General features: G+C 51.6%; 1 protein-coding gene and 1 pseudogene across 6 annotated transcripts in view; one reads left to right on the top strand and one right to left on the bottom strand.

Moving 5' to 3' along the window:
- The window catches only part of ECSIT (ECSIT signaling integrator), a 33838-nt gene extending 17024 nt beyond the window's left edge, over positions 1-16814 (top strand). For 3 of the 6 annotated variants that reach the window (XM_054539755.2, XM_024237197.3, XM_054539754.2), the window contains 7 exons: positions 3479-3597; positions 8538-8955; positions 9483-9706; positions 14712-14769; positions 14910-15058; positions 15198-15303; positions 16314-16814. In XM_054539755.2, the coding sequence (XP_054395730.2) occupies positions 3502-3597; positions 8538-8955; positions 9483-9706; positions 14712-14769; positions 14910-15058; positions 15198-15303; positions 16314-16558 (1296 nt within the window). In that variant the 5' untranslated portion in view covers positions 3479-3501 and the 3' untranslated portion in view covers positions 16559-16814. Of the gene's footprint in view, positions 1-3478; positions 3598-8537; positions 8956-9482; positions 9707-14711; positions 14770-14909; positions 15059-15197; positions 15304-16313 lie in introns of those variants that run through there. The other 3 variants (XM_054539757.2, XM_063719966.1, XM_054539758.2) reach the window with 2 other exon arrangements.
- On the bottom strand, positions 126-1209 carry LOC129051880 (large ribosomal subunit protein eL20-like; annotated as a pseudogene).
- Positions 16815-16827: the final 13 nt, after the last annotated feature.

Raw genomic sequence — 16827 nt, 5'->3', positions numbered from 1 at the left:
GATCTCAGCTTACTGTAACACCGCCTCCCAGGTGCAAGCGATTCTCCCACCTCAGCCTCCTGAGTAGCTGGGATTACAGGCACGAACCACCATGCCTGGCTAATTTTTTTTTTTTTTTTTTTTTTTTTACTGGGGCGTTCCTGAGTTTATGTGGGGCACACCTGGGCGAGGGCCCTACCCCTAGAAGAAGGTGTTGGGCCTTTTGGTGGTGAAGCGTGGCTTGTGCTGATGGCGCAGGACCCGGTGGGGCAGCGGGAACTTGATCTTGGAGTCTTGGAACTGCTTGATGGCCAGCCGGCGGGACTTGCTGGTTGCTATCTCCTCCACCTTCATGATCTGGATGGAATGGGTCCAGGCGGGGTACCGGGCGCCCATGTCTCGGTAGCACTGGGTGACAGTGCCCGTGGTGGTCAGGTCCCGATATTCCTGGTACATGTTGTGGGTGCCGCTCCAGGAGTTCATAGCGCAGCCAGATGCCGAAGTTCTTCACCTGCAGGGGGTACTTCTCAAACACCTGCCCACAGTTGACAGTCTCCCCTGAAGACTTCATCTTCTTTAGCTGAGATACAAAGTACCAGAAATGGGACTTGGCGACGACATGATCAGGTGCAAAGATCCGCATGTGGTAAAGGGGCGGTGTGTGGCATTTGGGAGTGGGCAGGCAGCGACCCACCACCTTGTACTCTTGTAGTGTGCCCGAGGCCTTCATGGCATCCTCTCCACACTTGCCGCCACCTGCAAAAGGAGCCTGGCTAATTTTTGTATTTTTAGTAGAGATGGGGTTTTGCCACGTTGGTTGGTTGGTCTTGAACTCTTGACCTCAAGTGATTCTCCTGCCTGGCCTCCCAAAGTGCTGGGATTATAGGCGTGAGCCACCACACCTGGTCTTATTTTTATTTTTCAGACAGTCTTGCTCTTTCGCCCAGGCTGGAGTGCAGTGGCACGATCTTGGCTCACTGCAGCCTCTGCCTCCTGGGTTCAAGCAATTCTCCTGCCTCAGCCTCCTGAGTAGCTAGGGACTGCAGGAGCATGCCCCCAAGCCCGGCTAATTTTTGTTTTTTTTTGTTTTTTTTGTTTTTTTAGTAGAGATGGGGTCTCTCCCATGTTGGCCAGGCGGCTCTCGAACTCCTGGCCTCAGGTGATCTGCCTGCTTCGACCTCCCAAAGTGCTGTGATTACAGGCGTGAGCCACCACGTGCAGCCATAACTTTTACTGGAAAAAAAAAAAAAATCCACGTATAAATGGACTCATGCTGTTCAAACCTTTGTTGATGAAGGGTCAACTGTACATTGCCGATGGGAATGTGAAATGGTGCAGTCATCCCCAAAAACAGTCTGGCAGTTCCTGAAAATGCTAAACATGTAGTTACCATATGTCTCAGCAGTTCGACTCCTAAGTATATACCCAAGAGAAGTATAAACATATGTTCACATAAAACTTCTACACGAATGTTCATGGCAGTAGTAGTTATAACAGTCAAAAACATTTGGCAAACAACCCCAAATGTCCATCAATTGATGAATGCATAAATAAAATATGGTTATAGCCATACAAAACCTGGTTATAGTCCATTCCAAAAAGAATGGAATTGGCCGGGCATGATTGTAATCCTAGCAATTTGGGAGGCCAAGGTGGGTGGATCACCTGACGTCGGGAGTTCAAGACCAGCCTGGCCAACATGGAGAAACCCTATCTCTACTAAAAATACAAAAATTAGCTGGGGATGGTGGCGGGTGCCTGTAATCCCAGCTACTCGGGAGGCTGAGGCAGGAGAATCGCTTGAACCCGGGAGGCAGAGGTTGCGGTGAGCCAAGATTGTGCCATTGCACTCCAGCCTGGGCAACAAGAATGAAACTCCATCTCAAAAAAAAAAAAAAGGCCGGGCGCAGTGGCTCACGACTATAATCCCAGCACTTTGGGAGGCCGAGGCAGGCGGATCACAAGGTAAGGAGTTTGAGACCAGCTTGGCAACGTGGCGAAACCCCATCTCTACAAAAAAATCTATAAATTAGCTGGATGCAGTGGCATACATGTATAGACCCATCTACTCAGGAGGCTGAGGCAGGAGAATCATGAGCCCGGGAAGCAGAGGTTTCAGTGAGCTGAGATTGTGCCACTGCACTCCAGCCTGGGAAACAAAGCAAGATCCTGTCTAAAAATAAAAATAATAAAAATTAAAAAAAAAATCTATGCATGAACCTTGAAAACATGTCAATGGGCCAGGTGCGGTGGCTCACGCCTGTAATCCCAGCACTTGGGGAGGCTGAGGCAGGCGGATCACTTGAGGTCAGGAGTTCAAGACCAGCCTGGCCAACATGATAAAACCCCGTCTCCACTAAAAATACAAAAATTAGCCGGGTGTGGTGGCATGTACCTGTAATCCCAGCTACTCAGGATGCTGAGGCATGGGAATCGCTTGAACCCGGGAGGTGGAGGTTGCAGTGAGCCGAGATTGCGCCACTGCACTCCAGCATGGGTGACAGAGCGAGACTGCAGCCCAAAAAAAAAAAAAAAAAGAAAGAAAACATGTCAAGTGAAGGAAACCAGTCATAAAAGAGCACTTGTGATTCCATTTGTATGAAATGCCCCGGCATAGGGAGTTCTATAGAGACAGTGGATGAGTGGTTTCCTGGAGTTGGGAGTGAAGGGAAATTGAATGCTAATGGGTAGAGGGTTTCTTTCTTTTTTTTTCTTCTTTTTTTTTTTTCTGGAGATGGAGTTTTGCTGTTGTTCCCCAGGCTGGGGTGTAATGGCGTCATCTTGGCTCACTGCAACCTCTGCCTCCTGGGTTCAAGCAATTCTCCTACCTCAGCCTTCCCAGTAGCTGGAATTACAGGTGTGCGCCACCATGCTCGGATAATTTTTTGTATTTTTAGTAGCGATGGGGTTTCTCCACGTTGGTCAGGCTGGTCTCGAACTCCCGACTTCCGCCCGCCTCAGCCTCCCAAAATGTTGGGATTACAGGCGTGAGCCACCGCACCTGGCCAGGTACAGGGATTCTTGTTGGAGTAACACAAATTTTGTAAAATTAGATTGTAGTGGCTAGGAGTGGTGGCTCACACCCGTGATCCCAGCACTTTTGGAGACAGAGATGGGAGGATCACTTGAAGCCAGGAGTTCAAGACCAGCCTGGGCAACACAGCAAGACCCTGGGTCTCTGCAAACTATTTTCAAATTAGCTGGGCATGGTGGCACGCGTCTGTAGTCCCAGCTTCTCGACGCTCTGGGGCTGGAGGATCACATGGGCCCAGGAGTTGGAGGCTGCATTGAGCTATGATCACGCCCCTGGGGCAGCAGGATTGGGGTGCTGTTCCAGGAACAAAGTCTTTGAGTCATCAGCCCATTTCTTGGGTAAGGTAAACACTGGGGCTGGTGAGTTAGCCACATAATCTGGAGTGTGCCCTCGACCCTGCGGGGCCCTTGCGTCTGTTAGTGTCTGTAAGGTGCCAGGCTAATGCTGAATCTTCTTTTGGGCCAGGTGATTGTCTGACAAGCAGAGGCATGAGCTGGGTCCAGGCCACCCTACTGGCCCGAGGCCTCTGTAGGGCCTGGGGAGGCAGCTGCAGGGCCGCCCTCACAGGAACCTCCATCTCTCAGGTAAGCAGCAGCCAGGCAGTCTTTTGGGTAGAGGGAGGTAAGCTTGGGATTTGCTCCCAACCCCTTCAGAGTCCACTCTGTGAAGCCAGTTCTGGTGAGTCTAGGCTGGCCTATCAGTGCTGAGGTCCCATTAAAAGTCCTTAGTTTATGTATATATGTATGTTTATGTGTTTGTTTTTTGAGACAGTGTCTTACTCTGTCACCAAGGCTGGAGTACAGTAGTGTGATTACAGCTCACTGTAGTCTTGACCTCCCAGGTTCAAGCAATCCTCCCGCCTCATCCTCCCAAGTAGCCAGGACTACAGGCACATACTACCACGCCCAGCTAATTTTTGTATTTTTTTTGTAGAGATGGGATTTCACCATGTTGGGCAGGCTGGTCTTGAACTCTGGGCTCAAGTGATCCAGCTGCATCAGCCTCCCAAAGTGCTGGGGTTACAGGCGTGAGCCACCGTGCCTGGCCAAAAGTCCATAATTTATTTATTTTTTTGAAACAAGGTCTTGCTCTATCACCCAGGCTGGAGTACAGTGGTGGAATCAGGGCTCACTGCAGCCTCAAACTCCTGGGCTCAAATGAGCCTCCCACCTCAGCCCCCTGAGTAGCTGGGACCACAGATTTGAGCCACCATGCCCAGCTAATTTTTTTTTTTTAGATGGAATTTTGCTCTTGTCGCCAAAGCTGGCGTGCAGTGGCGTGGTCTTGGCTCACTGCAACCTCTGCCTCCTGGGTTCAAGCGATTCTCCTGCCTCAGCCTCCCGAGTAGCTGTGATTACAAGCACACGTCACCACGCCCAGCTAATTTTTGTAATTTTAGTAGAGACGGGGTTTTGCCATGTTGGCCAGGCTGGTCTCGAACTCCTGACCGCAGGTGATTCACCCGCCTTGGCCTCCCAAAGTGCTGGGATTACAGGCGTAAGCCACCGCACTCGGACGCTAATTTTTTTTTTTTTTAAGTATGTGGTCTTGTTGTGTTGCCCAGACTGGTCTTGAACCTCTGGGCCCTCAGTCCTTGCACTTTGGCCTCCCAAAGTGCTAGGATTACAGGTGTGAGCCACTGTGCCTGGACCCTAATTTAAGAGATGCTAGTGCCCACGTGGGTGAGGGAATTGACTTTGAAAATAAGGATGTATGAGCTCGGTGGATTTGTGTGGTGACTGTGAGCAGCTCCTCCTGCATCTACTTGTGAAGATGGGGCAGAAAATTGAATTTCCTTCCCATACCCGTAGTGACCAGATGGCGAAAGCAGACTGACAGCCATAGATAGCAATAACGATGATGGTGGGAGTATTGATAGTTCCCGTATCGAGCACTTACTCTGTGCCCGGGCCCGTGCTATGCATTTCATTTACATTACCTCCTTTGCAGTGTTTCCCCCTCGTTAGGCATTTTAGAGCTTCCTTTCTGATTTTTACCCCAAAGTGGTATAATACTACACCACCTATAGTATTAATTGACTGAAATTTCAGTTGTTTTTTGTTTTTTGAGATGGAGTCTCCCTCTGTCACCCAGGCTGGAGTGCAGTGGCGTGATCTCAGCTCATTGCAACATCTGCCTCCTGGGTTTAAGTGATTTTCCTGCCTCAGCCTCCTGAGTAGCTGGGATTACAGGTGTGCGGCACCACACCTGGCTAATTTTTGCATTTTTGGTAGAGATGGGGTTTCACCATGTTGGCCAGGCTGGTCTCAAACTCCTGACCTCAAGTGATCCACCGCCTCTCAAAAGTGCTGGGATTACAGGCACGAGCCACTGCGCCCAACCTGAAATTTTACTGTAAATGAATGCCTTTTTTTTTTTTTTTTTTTTTAACATTGCCTTATCAAAGAACGATATGGGATGGCTGTGGGGACCCCAGAGTAGGAGGACTGAGGGCATTGACTCCATTCTCAGCTCTGATGCTTTGCAGCTGTGTAACACTGTGCATCCCACTTCATCTTCCTGAGCCTTGGTTTCTCTCATCTGTAAAATGAGCGCAGTAAGAGTACCCCCCACCTAGGGCCTCACATTTATAAAGTGCTCAACTGTGTCTACAGTGGAAGAATATTTGGTAAGTATTGTCTCTTTCTTTTGAGACAGGGTCTCGCTCTGTTGCCCAGGCTGGAGTGCAGTGGCGTGATCTTGGCTCACTGCAACCTCGACTCGCCAGTCTCAATTGATCTGCCTACTTCAGCCTCCTGAGTAGCTGGGACTACATACATTCACCACCATGCCCGGCTAATTTTTGTATTTTTTTGTAGACATGAGGTTTCAGCAGGTTGCCCAGGCTGGTCTCGAACTCCTGACCTCAGGTGATCTGCCTGCCTCAGCCTCCCAAAGTGCTAGGATTACAGGTGTGAGCCACCGAGCCTGGACTAATATTGGCTCTTACTTGTTAGCGGTGTGTGTGTGTGTGTGTGTGTGTGTGTGTGTGTGTGTGTGTGTGTGTGTGTGTGTGTGTGTGTGTGTGTGTGTGTGTGTGTGTGTGTGTGTGTGTGTGTGTGTGTGTGTAGATAAACACACACACACATTCATTTATTTTTTAGAGATAAGGTTTTACTCTCTCGTTCAGGCTGGAGTGCAGTGACACAATCGTAGCTCACTGCAGCCTGGAACTCCTGGGCTTAAGCAATCCTCCCGCTTCAGCCTCCTGAGTAGCTGGGACTACAGGTATACACCACCACGCCCAGCTTATTTTTTTATTTTTTCATAGAGAGATGTAGTCTCACTGTGTTGCCCAGGCTGCAATGCGGTGGTGCAATCAAAGCACAGTACAGCCTTGATAACTAGCTGTATATTTTTAAGATGCCTTATATGTAACCCTTCTAATTTAAAAATTCAATTTAAAATAAGAAATTTGTTACTGTGTCATCTATAACCGAGTTTGGCTACTCCGGAGGCTGAGGTGGGAGGATCCCTTGAGCCCAGGAGTTCTGGGCTGTTGTGCACTATGCTGATGGAGTGTCCTGCAGTAAGTTTTGCCTGAATATTGTGACCTCCTGGGACTTAGGGGACCACCAGGTTGCCTAAGGAAGTGTGAACTGACCCAGGTTGGAAACAGCAGGTCAAAACTCCTGTGCTGACCAGTTGGCTCATGCCTGTGAATAACCACTGCACTCCCGCCTGGGCAACATAGCTAGACTCCATCTCTTAAAGGGTCCCAGCACTTTGGGAGGCCGCGATGGGTGGATCACCTTAGGTCAGGAATTCGAGACCATCCTGGCCAACATGGTGAAACCCCGTCTCTACTAAAAACACAAAAATTAGGCCGGGCACGGTGGCTCACATCTGTAATCCCAGCACTTTGGGAGGCTGAGGTGGGCGGATCACAAGGTCAGGAGTTCAAGACCAGCCTGGCCAACATGGTGAAACCCTGTCTCTACTAAAAATACAAAAATTAACTGGGCATGGTGGCATGTGCCTGTAATCCCAGCTACTTGGGAGGCTGAGGCAGAAGAATTGCTTGAACCAGGGAGTCAGAGGTTATAGTGAGCTGAGATCGTGCGACTGCACTCCAGCCTGGTGACAGAGCGAGACTCCGTTTCAGGAAAAACAAACAAAACACAAAAATTAGCTGGGCATGGTGGCAGGCGCCTGTAATCCTAGCTACTTGGGAGGCTGAGGCAGGAGAATCGCTTGAACCCAGAAGGCAAAGGTTGCAGTGAGCTGAGATGATGCCATTGCACTCCAGCCTGGGCAACAAGTGAAACTCTGTCTCAAGAAAAAAAGTAAAAGAAAGAAGGGGCTGGGTACGGTGGCTCATCCTGTAATCTCAAGACTTAAGGAGGCTAGGCTGGGCGCGGTGGCTCATGCCTGTAATTCCAGCACTTTGGGAGGCCAATGCGGGCGGATCACGAGGTCAGGAGATCAAGACCATCCTGACTAACACAGTGAAACCCCATCTCTACTAAAAATCCAAAAAATTAGCTGGGCGTGGTGGCAGGCACCTGTAGTCCCAGCTACTCAGGAGGCTGAGGCAGGAGAATGGCGTGAACCCAGGAGGTGGAGCTTGCAGTGAGCCGAGATCGCGCCACTGCACTCCAGCCTGGGTGACAAAGTGAGACTCTGTCTCAAAAAAAAAAAAAAAAAAAAAAAGACTTGGGGAGGCTGAGGCAGGTGGATCACTTGAGGCCTGGAGTTTGAGACCAGCCTGGCCAACATGATGAAACCCCATCTTTACTAAAAATACAAAAATTAGCAGGGCGTGGTGGAGCACGTCTGTAGTCCAGCTTACTTGGGAGGCTGAGGCATGAGAACACTTGAGCATGGGAGGCAGAGGTTGCAGTGGGCTGAGGTCACGCCACTGCGCTGCAGCATGGGTGATAGAATGAGACTCTGTCTAAAAAAAAAAAAAAAAAAAATTAAAAGCAAAAAGGGCCACCAGGCACAGTGGCTCATGTCTGTAATCCCAACACTTTGGGAGGTGGAGATGGGATGATCACTTGAAGCCAGGTGTTCAAGACCAGCCTGGGCAAAATAGTGCAACTCCCGTCTCTGCTGAAAATTTAAAAATTAGCCAGGTGCGGTGGTGTACACCTGTAGTTCCAGCTGCTGGACAGGCTGAGGAGGAGAACTGCTTGAGCCCAGGAGTTGAAAGCTGCAGTAAGTCATAGTAGCACCACTACATTCCAGCCTAGGCCACAGAGCCAGACCCTGTCTCAAAAAAAAAAAAAAAAAAAACAGGGCATGTGTGTGTCATCACTGTGAATATTACCAAGTTGCCTCCGTGGCAGTTTTTACCAGCTCCCCGTAGCCATGGCTAACAGTGCCTGTTTCCTCCCTACTGTGCCAGCATTGTGTTTTATCGCACTTTGTAATGGCCTCGAATCTTGGGTTTGTAACCACAGTTCCATACCTCCAAGTCCTCAGGGAGGCCACTGGGACCTCTCTGAGGAAAGAGCCAGCCTGGCGGCCCCCCATAGACACTGGGAGGTGCCAGATTCCAGCAGTTCTCCTCCCTCCCCAGGTCCCTCGCCAGCTCCCTCGGGGCCTCCACTGCAGCGCAGCCGCCCATAGCTCTGAACGGTCCCTGGTTCCCAGCCCACTGGAACCCCGGCAGAGGCCCACCAAGGCTCTGGTGCCCTTTGAGGACCTGTTTGGGCAGGCGCCTAGTGGGGAACGGGACAAGGCGAGCTTCCTGCAGGTGGTGCAGAGATTTGAGGAGCACAGCGTGCGTAAGCGGGGCCACGTTGACTTCATCTACCTGGCCCTGCGCAAGATGCAGGAGTATGGTGTCGAGCGGGACCTGGCTGTGTACAACCACCTGCTCAACATCTTCCCCAAGGAGGTCTTCCGGCCTCGCAACATCATCCAGCGCATCTTCGTCCACTACCCTCGGCAGCAGGAGTGTGGGATTGCTGTCCTGGAGCAGATGGAGAACCACGGTGAGGCCAGGAGGCTGGCGCAGGGTGGGGAGTGGGCTACACTGATAGCTGGCAGCACCTCTCCTGGGTCTCAGCCCCTCCTTCCTCCATGGTTCCGTCTCTGTCTCTCTCGCTCTTCTCCCTCTCCCAGTCCCTCTTTTCATCACTCATCTCTCTCTCTTGCCTTCCTCTGACCTCCCCTCCCCTCCCCACTCCCTCCCTCTCTCTCCTCCCCTCTCCTCTCCTCTCCTCTCCTCCCTGCCTCTCTCTCTCCCTCCCTCCCTTCCTCTCTTTCTCTCTTTCTTTTAGAAATAGGGTCTCGCTATGTTGCCCAGGCTGGTCTCAAACTCCTGGGCTCAAGTGATCCTCTCCCCTTGGTCTCCCAATGTGCTGGGATTACAGGCATGAGCCTTTTTCTTTCTAATTCTCTCTGATTCTTTTCTCCCTGTCTGTGATCAATTCCCTGACTTCAATGTTTTCTTTTCTCCTCTTCCCTTCCCTCCTTCCCCCTCCACCTCTGAGGTTCTGCCTGCATCTGCCCAGCACAGGTGTGATGCCCAACAAGGAGACGGAGTTCCTGCTGATTCAGATATTTGGACGCAAAAGCTACCCCATGCTCAAGTTGGTGCGCCTGAAGCTGTGGTTCCCTCGATTCATGAACATCAACCCCTTCTCAGTGCCCCGGGACCTGCCCCAGGACCCTGTGGAGCTGGCCATGTTTGGCCTGCGGCACATGGAGCCTGACCTTAGTGCCAGGGTCACCATCTACCAGGTATCTGCCCTTGTCCACAGTCTCAGCTGCCACCCCAGGCCAGGCTCCCACCATTCCTCCCCTGGGCTCCCCTTCTCTCACTCTAGTGATTGTGGTGAATCAAGTTCTTTTTTGAGACAGGGTCTTGCTCTGTTGCCCAGGCTGGAGTGCAGTGGCACTATCTCGGCTCGCTGTAGCCTCTGCCTCCCAGGCTCAAGCGATCTTTCCACCTCAGCCTCCTGAGTAGCTGGGACTCCAGTCACATACCACTATGCCTGGCTAATTAAAAAAACTGGTTTTTTTTACAGAGACAGGGTCTCACTATATTGCCCAGGCTGGCCTTGAAGTCCTGGGCTCAAGCAATCCTCCTGCCTTGGCCTCCCAAAGTGCTGGGATTACAGGCATGAGGCACTGTGCCTGGCCATGAATTAAGTTCTGATTCTCCGGCTGAGTCCCCTGGTAGGTTCCCATGGTCCTTACTGCTAGCACAGCTTGAGTGACCTCTGTTTCAGTCCGTTCAGGCTGCTCTAACAAAATCTCTTAGCTTGGGTCATTTATGAACAACAAAAATTTATTGCTCACAGTTCTAGAGGCTGGGAAGTCCAAGATCAAGGTGCCACCAGATCTAGGTCTGGTGAGGGTTTGCTCTCTGCTTCAAAGATGACACCTTCTTGCTGTGTCCTCACATAAGGGGCAAACAAGCCCCTCAGACCTCTTTATATTTTTTTTGAGACAAGGTCTGGCTCTGTTGCCCAGGCTGGAGCGCAGTGGCACTATCTTGGCTCACTGCAAATTCCACCTCCCGGGCTGAAGCCATCCTTTTACCTCAGCCTCCCGAGTAGCTGGGACTACAGTCATACACCACCACGCCCGGCTAATTTTTGTATTTCTTGTAGAGATGGGGTTCCACCATGTTGCCCAGGCTGGTCTCAAACTCGTGAGCTCAAGTGATCCACCCACCTTAGCCTCCCATAGTACTGGGATTGCAAGCATGAGCCACCACGCCTGGCCCCCTCAGACCTTTGTTTTTTTTTTTTTTTTTTTTGAGATGGAGTCTCGCTCTGTCGCCAGGCTGGAGTGCTGTGGCGCCATCTTGGCTCACTGCAACTCTGACTCCCGGGTTCAAGCAATTCTCCTGCCTCAGCCTCCCGAGTAGCTGGGATTACAGGCATGCACCACCAGGCCCAGCTAAGTTTTGTATTTTTAGTAGAGACGAGGTTTCACCATGGTGGCCAGGCTGGTCTTGATCTCCTGACCTCATGACCCGCCCACCTCGGCCTCCCAAAGTGCTGGGCTTACACGTGTGAGCCACTGTGCCCGGCCCAGACCTTTTGTATAAGGGGACTAATCTCATTCATGAAGGCAGAGCCCTTATGATCTAAGTGCCTCTCCTCTCAAAGGCCTGACCTCTTAATCCTATTGCATTGGAGATAGATTGCAACATATGAATTTCAGGGGGCCATAAACATTCAGACCATAACACCCTCCCATCCTTCTCCCAACACTTCCTACATTTTAGGCATCTTCCTTATTTTCTGTGCCAATTCTCACCACAGGCCTTTGCGTTCTCTGTTCCTTCTGCCAGGAACACTGTTCCCCATGGACTTCATGTTATTCCGGTCTCAGCTCCACTGTTCCTAATCAGGATGCCCTTCCTGACCTCCCTGGCCAAGGCACCACCCCTTCACCGTGCTTGGCTGGGTTCCTCATTCACCATGACTCAGTCTCCCTCCTGTCTCCCAAGGCTGAGCACAGGATTTGGTACAAAGCTGACACTTGGCAGTGGTTTGTTGAATGACTGAGTGGAATAACACCCTCATCTCAGTGTCCTGGGAGCCCCCACTCATGCCAGATCACACAAGGGATCCAAAGAGAGCCCCTCACAGCATTTGTCATGTGGTCCTGGACGGATAACAGTTTCCTTAAGAGCCAGTGGTCCTGAGATGGAGAAGCCCAGGGTGCTGTGGGAGCCGAGTGGGCAGGTGGGGCTTCCTGGGGGAGGTAAGGAGAGCAGAGGACACTGGGCAGAGGAAGCAGTGTGTACCAGGAAATGCAGTGCAGTGAGTGGGGGCACCTGATTAAAGAGCTTGATCTCAAACCTCTTGGTTGGTGGGGAGAGCTATGCCGGGGGTTGGGGGGCAGAGATTTAAGAAGAAGGAATGGGGTTGGAATCATGTTTCTGGAAGAATCTGCAATTGGAAACGCGTTTCCTGGCGGCCGTGTGGATGCTGTTGGATGGGGAGAGGGGCTAGGGGACCAGGGTTGTGGGTCCAGGTGAGAGACGCCTTGAGACCAGCAGAAGAATGTAGGGGGAAGGGTTGTTTTTAGTTCATTTCTTCATTTTGCAAAGCAATGCACTAAAAAGCCAAACAGCATGTAAAAGCACACGGTGACGAGTCCTCTGCTTCTACCCAGGCCCTATGCGCCGCCCCGCTGCCGCCCATCTCCTTCCCCAGAGGTGACTATTTCCATGTCTCCTTCCAGAGAGGTTCTATATATTTGCAAGCAGATCTCTCTCTCTCTCTTTTTTTTTTTTTTGGGGGGGCATCTGTATCCTTTGTATTTAAATATCCTTCTCCCCCATCTTATGGAGTAAAATACAGCCAGGCACAGTGGCTCATGCCTTTAATCCCAGCACTTTGGGAGGCTGAGGCAGATGGATTGCTTGAGCCCAGGAGTTCGAGACCAGCCTGGGCAACATGGCAAGACCCCGTCTCTACCAAAAAAATATGAAAATTAGCTGGGAGTGGTGGTGCACACCTGTAGCCCCAGCTACTCGGGAGGCTGAGGCAGGAGGATGGCTTGAACTCAGGAAGTCAAGTCTGTAGTAAGCCGTGATCATACCACTGCACACCAGACTGGGTGACAGAGCAAGATCCTGTCTGTTTAAAAAAAGAAGTTCTTTGGCCAGGCGTGGTGGCTCACGCCTGTAATCCCAGCACTTTGGAAGGCCGAGGCAGGCAGATCACCTGAGGTTGAGAGTTCGACACCAGCCTGACCAACATGGAGAAACCTTGTCTCTACTAAAAATACAAAAAGAATTATCCAGGCATGGTGGCGCATGCCTGTAATCCTAGCTACTTGTGAGGGTGAGGCAGTAGAATCACTTGAACCCGGGAGGTGGAGGTTGCAGTGAGCCGAGATTGCACCATTGCACTCCAGCCTGGGCAACAAGAGCGAAACTCCATCTCAAAAAAAAAAAAAGTTTCTTTAGTAGCAGGGCATTATATACATATACCTTGCCTTTTGCAAATTGCACTTAATACAACTAGAAGTCACTGATCCATCTCAAATTTTTGTTTGTTTGTTTTTTTGAGACACAGCCTTGCTCTGTCGCCCATGCTGGAGTGCAGTGGCACAATCTCGGCTCACTACAACCTCCTCCTCCCAGGTTCAAGCAATTCTTGTGCCTCAGCCTCCCACGTAGCAGGGACTACAGGCATGTGCCACCACGCCCAGCTAATTTTTGTATTTCTAGTAGAGATGGGGTTTTACCATGTTGGCCAGGCTGGTCTTGAACTCCTGGCCTCAAGTGATCCACCACCCTCGGCCTCCCAAAGTGCTGGGATTACAGGCATGAGCCACCATACCTGGCCTGCTCATCTCAATTTTTTTTTAACTTGAAAGGATGAATGATATATGTTCTAATAGCTGTCCACTGTTTTGGTTCAAAAGCAAGTGCATTTTGTTTAAAAAAAAAAATTTGTCAGCAGGGTGCAGTGGCTTATGCCTGTAATCCCAACGCTTTGGGAGGCTGAGGCAGGCGGATCACCTGAGGTCGGGAGTTTGAGACCAGCCTGACCAACATGGAGAAACCCCATCTCTACTAAAAATACAATTAGCCGGACGTGGTGGTGCATGCCTGTAATCCCAGCTACTCGGGAGGCTGAGGCAGGAGAATCACTTGAACCCAGGAGGTGGAGGTTGTGGTGAGCCGAGATCAAGCCCCATTGCACTCCAGCCTAGGCAACAAGAGTGAAACTCTGTTCCAAAAAAAAAAAAAAAAAAATTGTCTAGTGTTTTTGAATTATATTCAAGGTATAAAATTTTAAAAGATATAAAAGGTATTCCTTCCCACCCTGTCCTCCACAGAGGTGAAAGCTATCATTTGCTTCTAGTGTCTCCTTCCTGGGATATTCTGTATATGTGAAGTTATTTTTCTTTTTTTAATTCACAAGCACTGAGCACTTATTATTTCCCAGGGACTGTTCTACATATTTTACAACCACCCAAAGTTAGGTTCATGCCCATAATCCTAGTGCTTTGGGAGGCCAAGGCAGGCAGATCACCTGAGGCCAGGAGTTTGAGACCAGCCAGGCCAACATAGCAAAACCCTATCTTTACTAAAAATACAAAAAATTAGCCGGGCATGGTGGCAGGCGCCTGTAGTCCCAGCTACTCGGGAGGCTGATGCAGGAGAATCGCTTGAACCCAGGAGGCGGAGGCTATAGTGAGCCGAGATCATGCCATTGCACTCCAGCCTGGGCAACAAGAACAAAACTCCATTTCAAAAATTAAAAAAATGAAATTAGCCAGGCATAGTGGTGTGCACCTATAGACCCAGCTACTTGGGAGACTGAGGTGGGAAGATCACTTGAGCCCAGGAGTTCAAGGCTACAGTGAGCTATGATCATGCCACCATTCTCTAGCATGGATGACAGAGAGGGAGACCCCCATCCCGAAAAAAAAAAAAAATCGGAATTAAGTGCTGTTATCCCTATTGTGCATCTGGAGAAACTGAGGCACACAGGTACAGTGACTTGGCGAAGGTCACACAGCTTGTGACAGAGCCAGGATTTTGACACAGGTGGGCTGGTTCCAGGGTGGTTCCCTCAGGGTGAGCATCCTAAAGATTGGTGGTTATTGCCAAATGGGACAGAGGGAGGAGGGGACAGGTTGGAGGGCCGTGTACCAGATCCAGGAGAGGTGTCCTGAATTCACTGGTATCCCCCTTTCTGTTTCTGTGTCCCCAGTTCCTCTGTAGGGGATTGGGGTTACAAGATTATATCCCTACTCTCCCTTGCAGGTTCCTTTGCCCAAAGACTCAACAGGTGCAGCAGATCCCCCCCAGCCCCACATCGTAGGTAAGTCCGCGAGCATGGGGGCAGCCACGTCTCTAACCTGACCCAGGCCCTGCCAGGTTCCCGCTGGGCCTAGGCTGGGCTCCCTGGGCCTCTGGGCCGAGTCCCTTGCAGGGCACAGGGCATGTATGTCTCCACACCAGGAATCCAGAGTCCTGATCAGCAGGCTGCCCTGGCCCGCCACAATCCAGCCCGGCCTGTCTTTGTTGAGGGCCCCTTCTCCCTGTGGCTCCGCAACAAGTGTGTGTATTACCACATCCTCAGAGCTGACTTGCTGCCCCCGGAGGAGAGGGTGAGGGTTTAAAGCAAAGCATGTGTCGGGGCTGGGGAGTGGGCTGGCACCACCCTGAGGGTGCATGGGAGAGGTTGGAGGAGGGAGACCGCGACAGCCCCGGCCTCTGACCCCACCTGCACTCCCCACCTTGGAGTAGGAAGTGGAAGAGACGCCGGAGGAGTGGAACCTCTACTACCCGATGCAGCTGGACCTGGAGTGTGTGAGGAGTGGCTGGGACAACTACGAGTTTGACATCGATGAAGGTAAAAACTGGGCCAGGTGCGATGGCTCATGTGTGCTTGTAATGCCAGCCCTCCAACAGGCTGAGGTGGGAGGATCACTTGAGCCCGGGAGTTGAGGTTGCAGTGAACTATTATAGAGCCACTGCACTCCAGCCTATGTGATAGACCCTGTGTCCAAAAAAAAAAAAGGCAAAAACCTGGACAGGCAGGACTTCCAAACATTCCAAACACCACCCAGGATGAGGGGCGGCCTCTGGGGTCAAGGGGTAGGCCCAGGCTGAGACGCAGTCCACTTACGTCCTCGTCCTCCGGCCACACACACTCATTTGCCCCAGGGGCTCCAGACCTGAGGTCACCCAGCCCTGTTGGCCCTTGTTCATTCCCTCCCTCCACACCTCTGTGCTGGCTACTGGGTGTCACCAGGACAAACCTAGTACCTCGAGTCAGCAAGGGAACAGGCAAATTACACTTTGGGGAGCTTAGGAGAGGAGCATGGCTTGAGTGGGGGGTCAGGAGGGCTTCCTGGCAGAATACAGAAGACCCAGGAGGCATCGCTCGGGTGAAGTGTGGAGTGGGCAGCCTAGGCAGCAGGGCTAGCTTGTGCAAAGGTTTGGAGGCACAAGAAAGTGGAAGGAAGCCAGGCGCAGTGGCTCATGCCTGTAATCCCAGCACTCTGGGAGGCTGAGGTGGGTGGATCATTTGAGGTCAGGAATTCGAGACCAGCCTGGCCAACATGGTGAAACCCCATCTCTACTAAAAATTTAAAAATTAGCCCGGCGTGGTGCTGTGCACCTGTAATCCCAGCTCCTCGGGAGGCCGAGGCAGGAGAATCACTTGAACCTGGGAGGCGGATGTTGCAGTGAGCCGAGATCTCGCCACTGCACTCCATCCTGGGTGACACAGCGAGACTCCGTCTCAAAAAAAAAAAAAGTAAGTGGAAGGGAGTGTAAAATACCTCAAAAAGGTGTAGGCATGGGTTAGCCGCTGCAGCCCCCACTGTGCAAACCTTAAGGGTGCATGTCTTCCAACAGTGGAGGAAGGCCCTATCTTCGCCATGTGCATGGCGGGTGCCCACGACCAGGCGACGCTGGCTAAGTGGATCCAGGGCCTGCAGGACACCAACCCAACCCTGGCCCAGATCCCCGTGGTCTTCCGCCTGGCCAGGTCCACCGGGGAGCTGCAGACATCCTCTGCAGGGCTGGAGGAGCCGCCCCTGCCCGATGACCACCAGGAAGACGACGACAACCTGCAGCGACAGCAGCAGGGCCAGAGCTGAGTCTGAGCTGGCGCGAGGGCACGGGCTGTGGCCCGAGGAGGCGGTGGACTGAAGGCATGAGATGCCCTTTGAGTGTACAGCAAATCAATGTTTTCCTGCTTGGGGCGCTCTTCCCTCATCCCTAGCAGTATGGCATCCCCTCCCCAGGATCTCAGGCTGCCAGCGATGGGCAGGCGAGACCCCTCCAGCGTCTGCAGGCGCTTCTGGTTCTCCGAGTTTAAATAAAAAGGGGTGGGGGCGCTGTTGGTTACGCGCATGCGCAGTTTCCA

The sequence above is a fragment of the Pongo abelii genome, chromosome 20 (assembly GCF_028885655.2).
Source record: "Pongo abelii isolate AG06213 chromosome 20, NHGRI_mPonAbe1-v2.0_pri, whole genome shotgun sequence".
NCBI lineage: Eukaryota > Metazoa > Chordata > Mammalia > Primates > Hominidae > Pongo > Pongo abelii.
The sequence above is the reverse complement of the archived record's forward strand: the minus strand, read 5'-3'. Positions and strand labels throughout refer to the sequence as shown.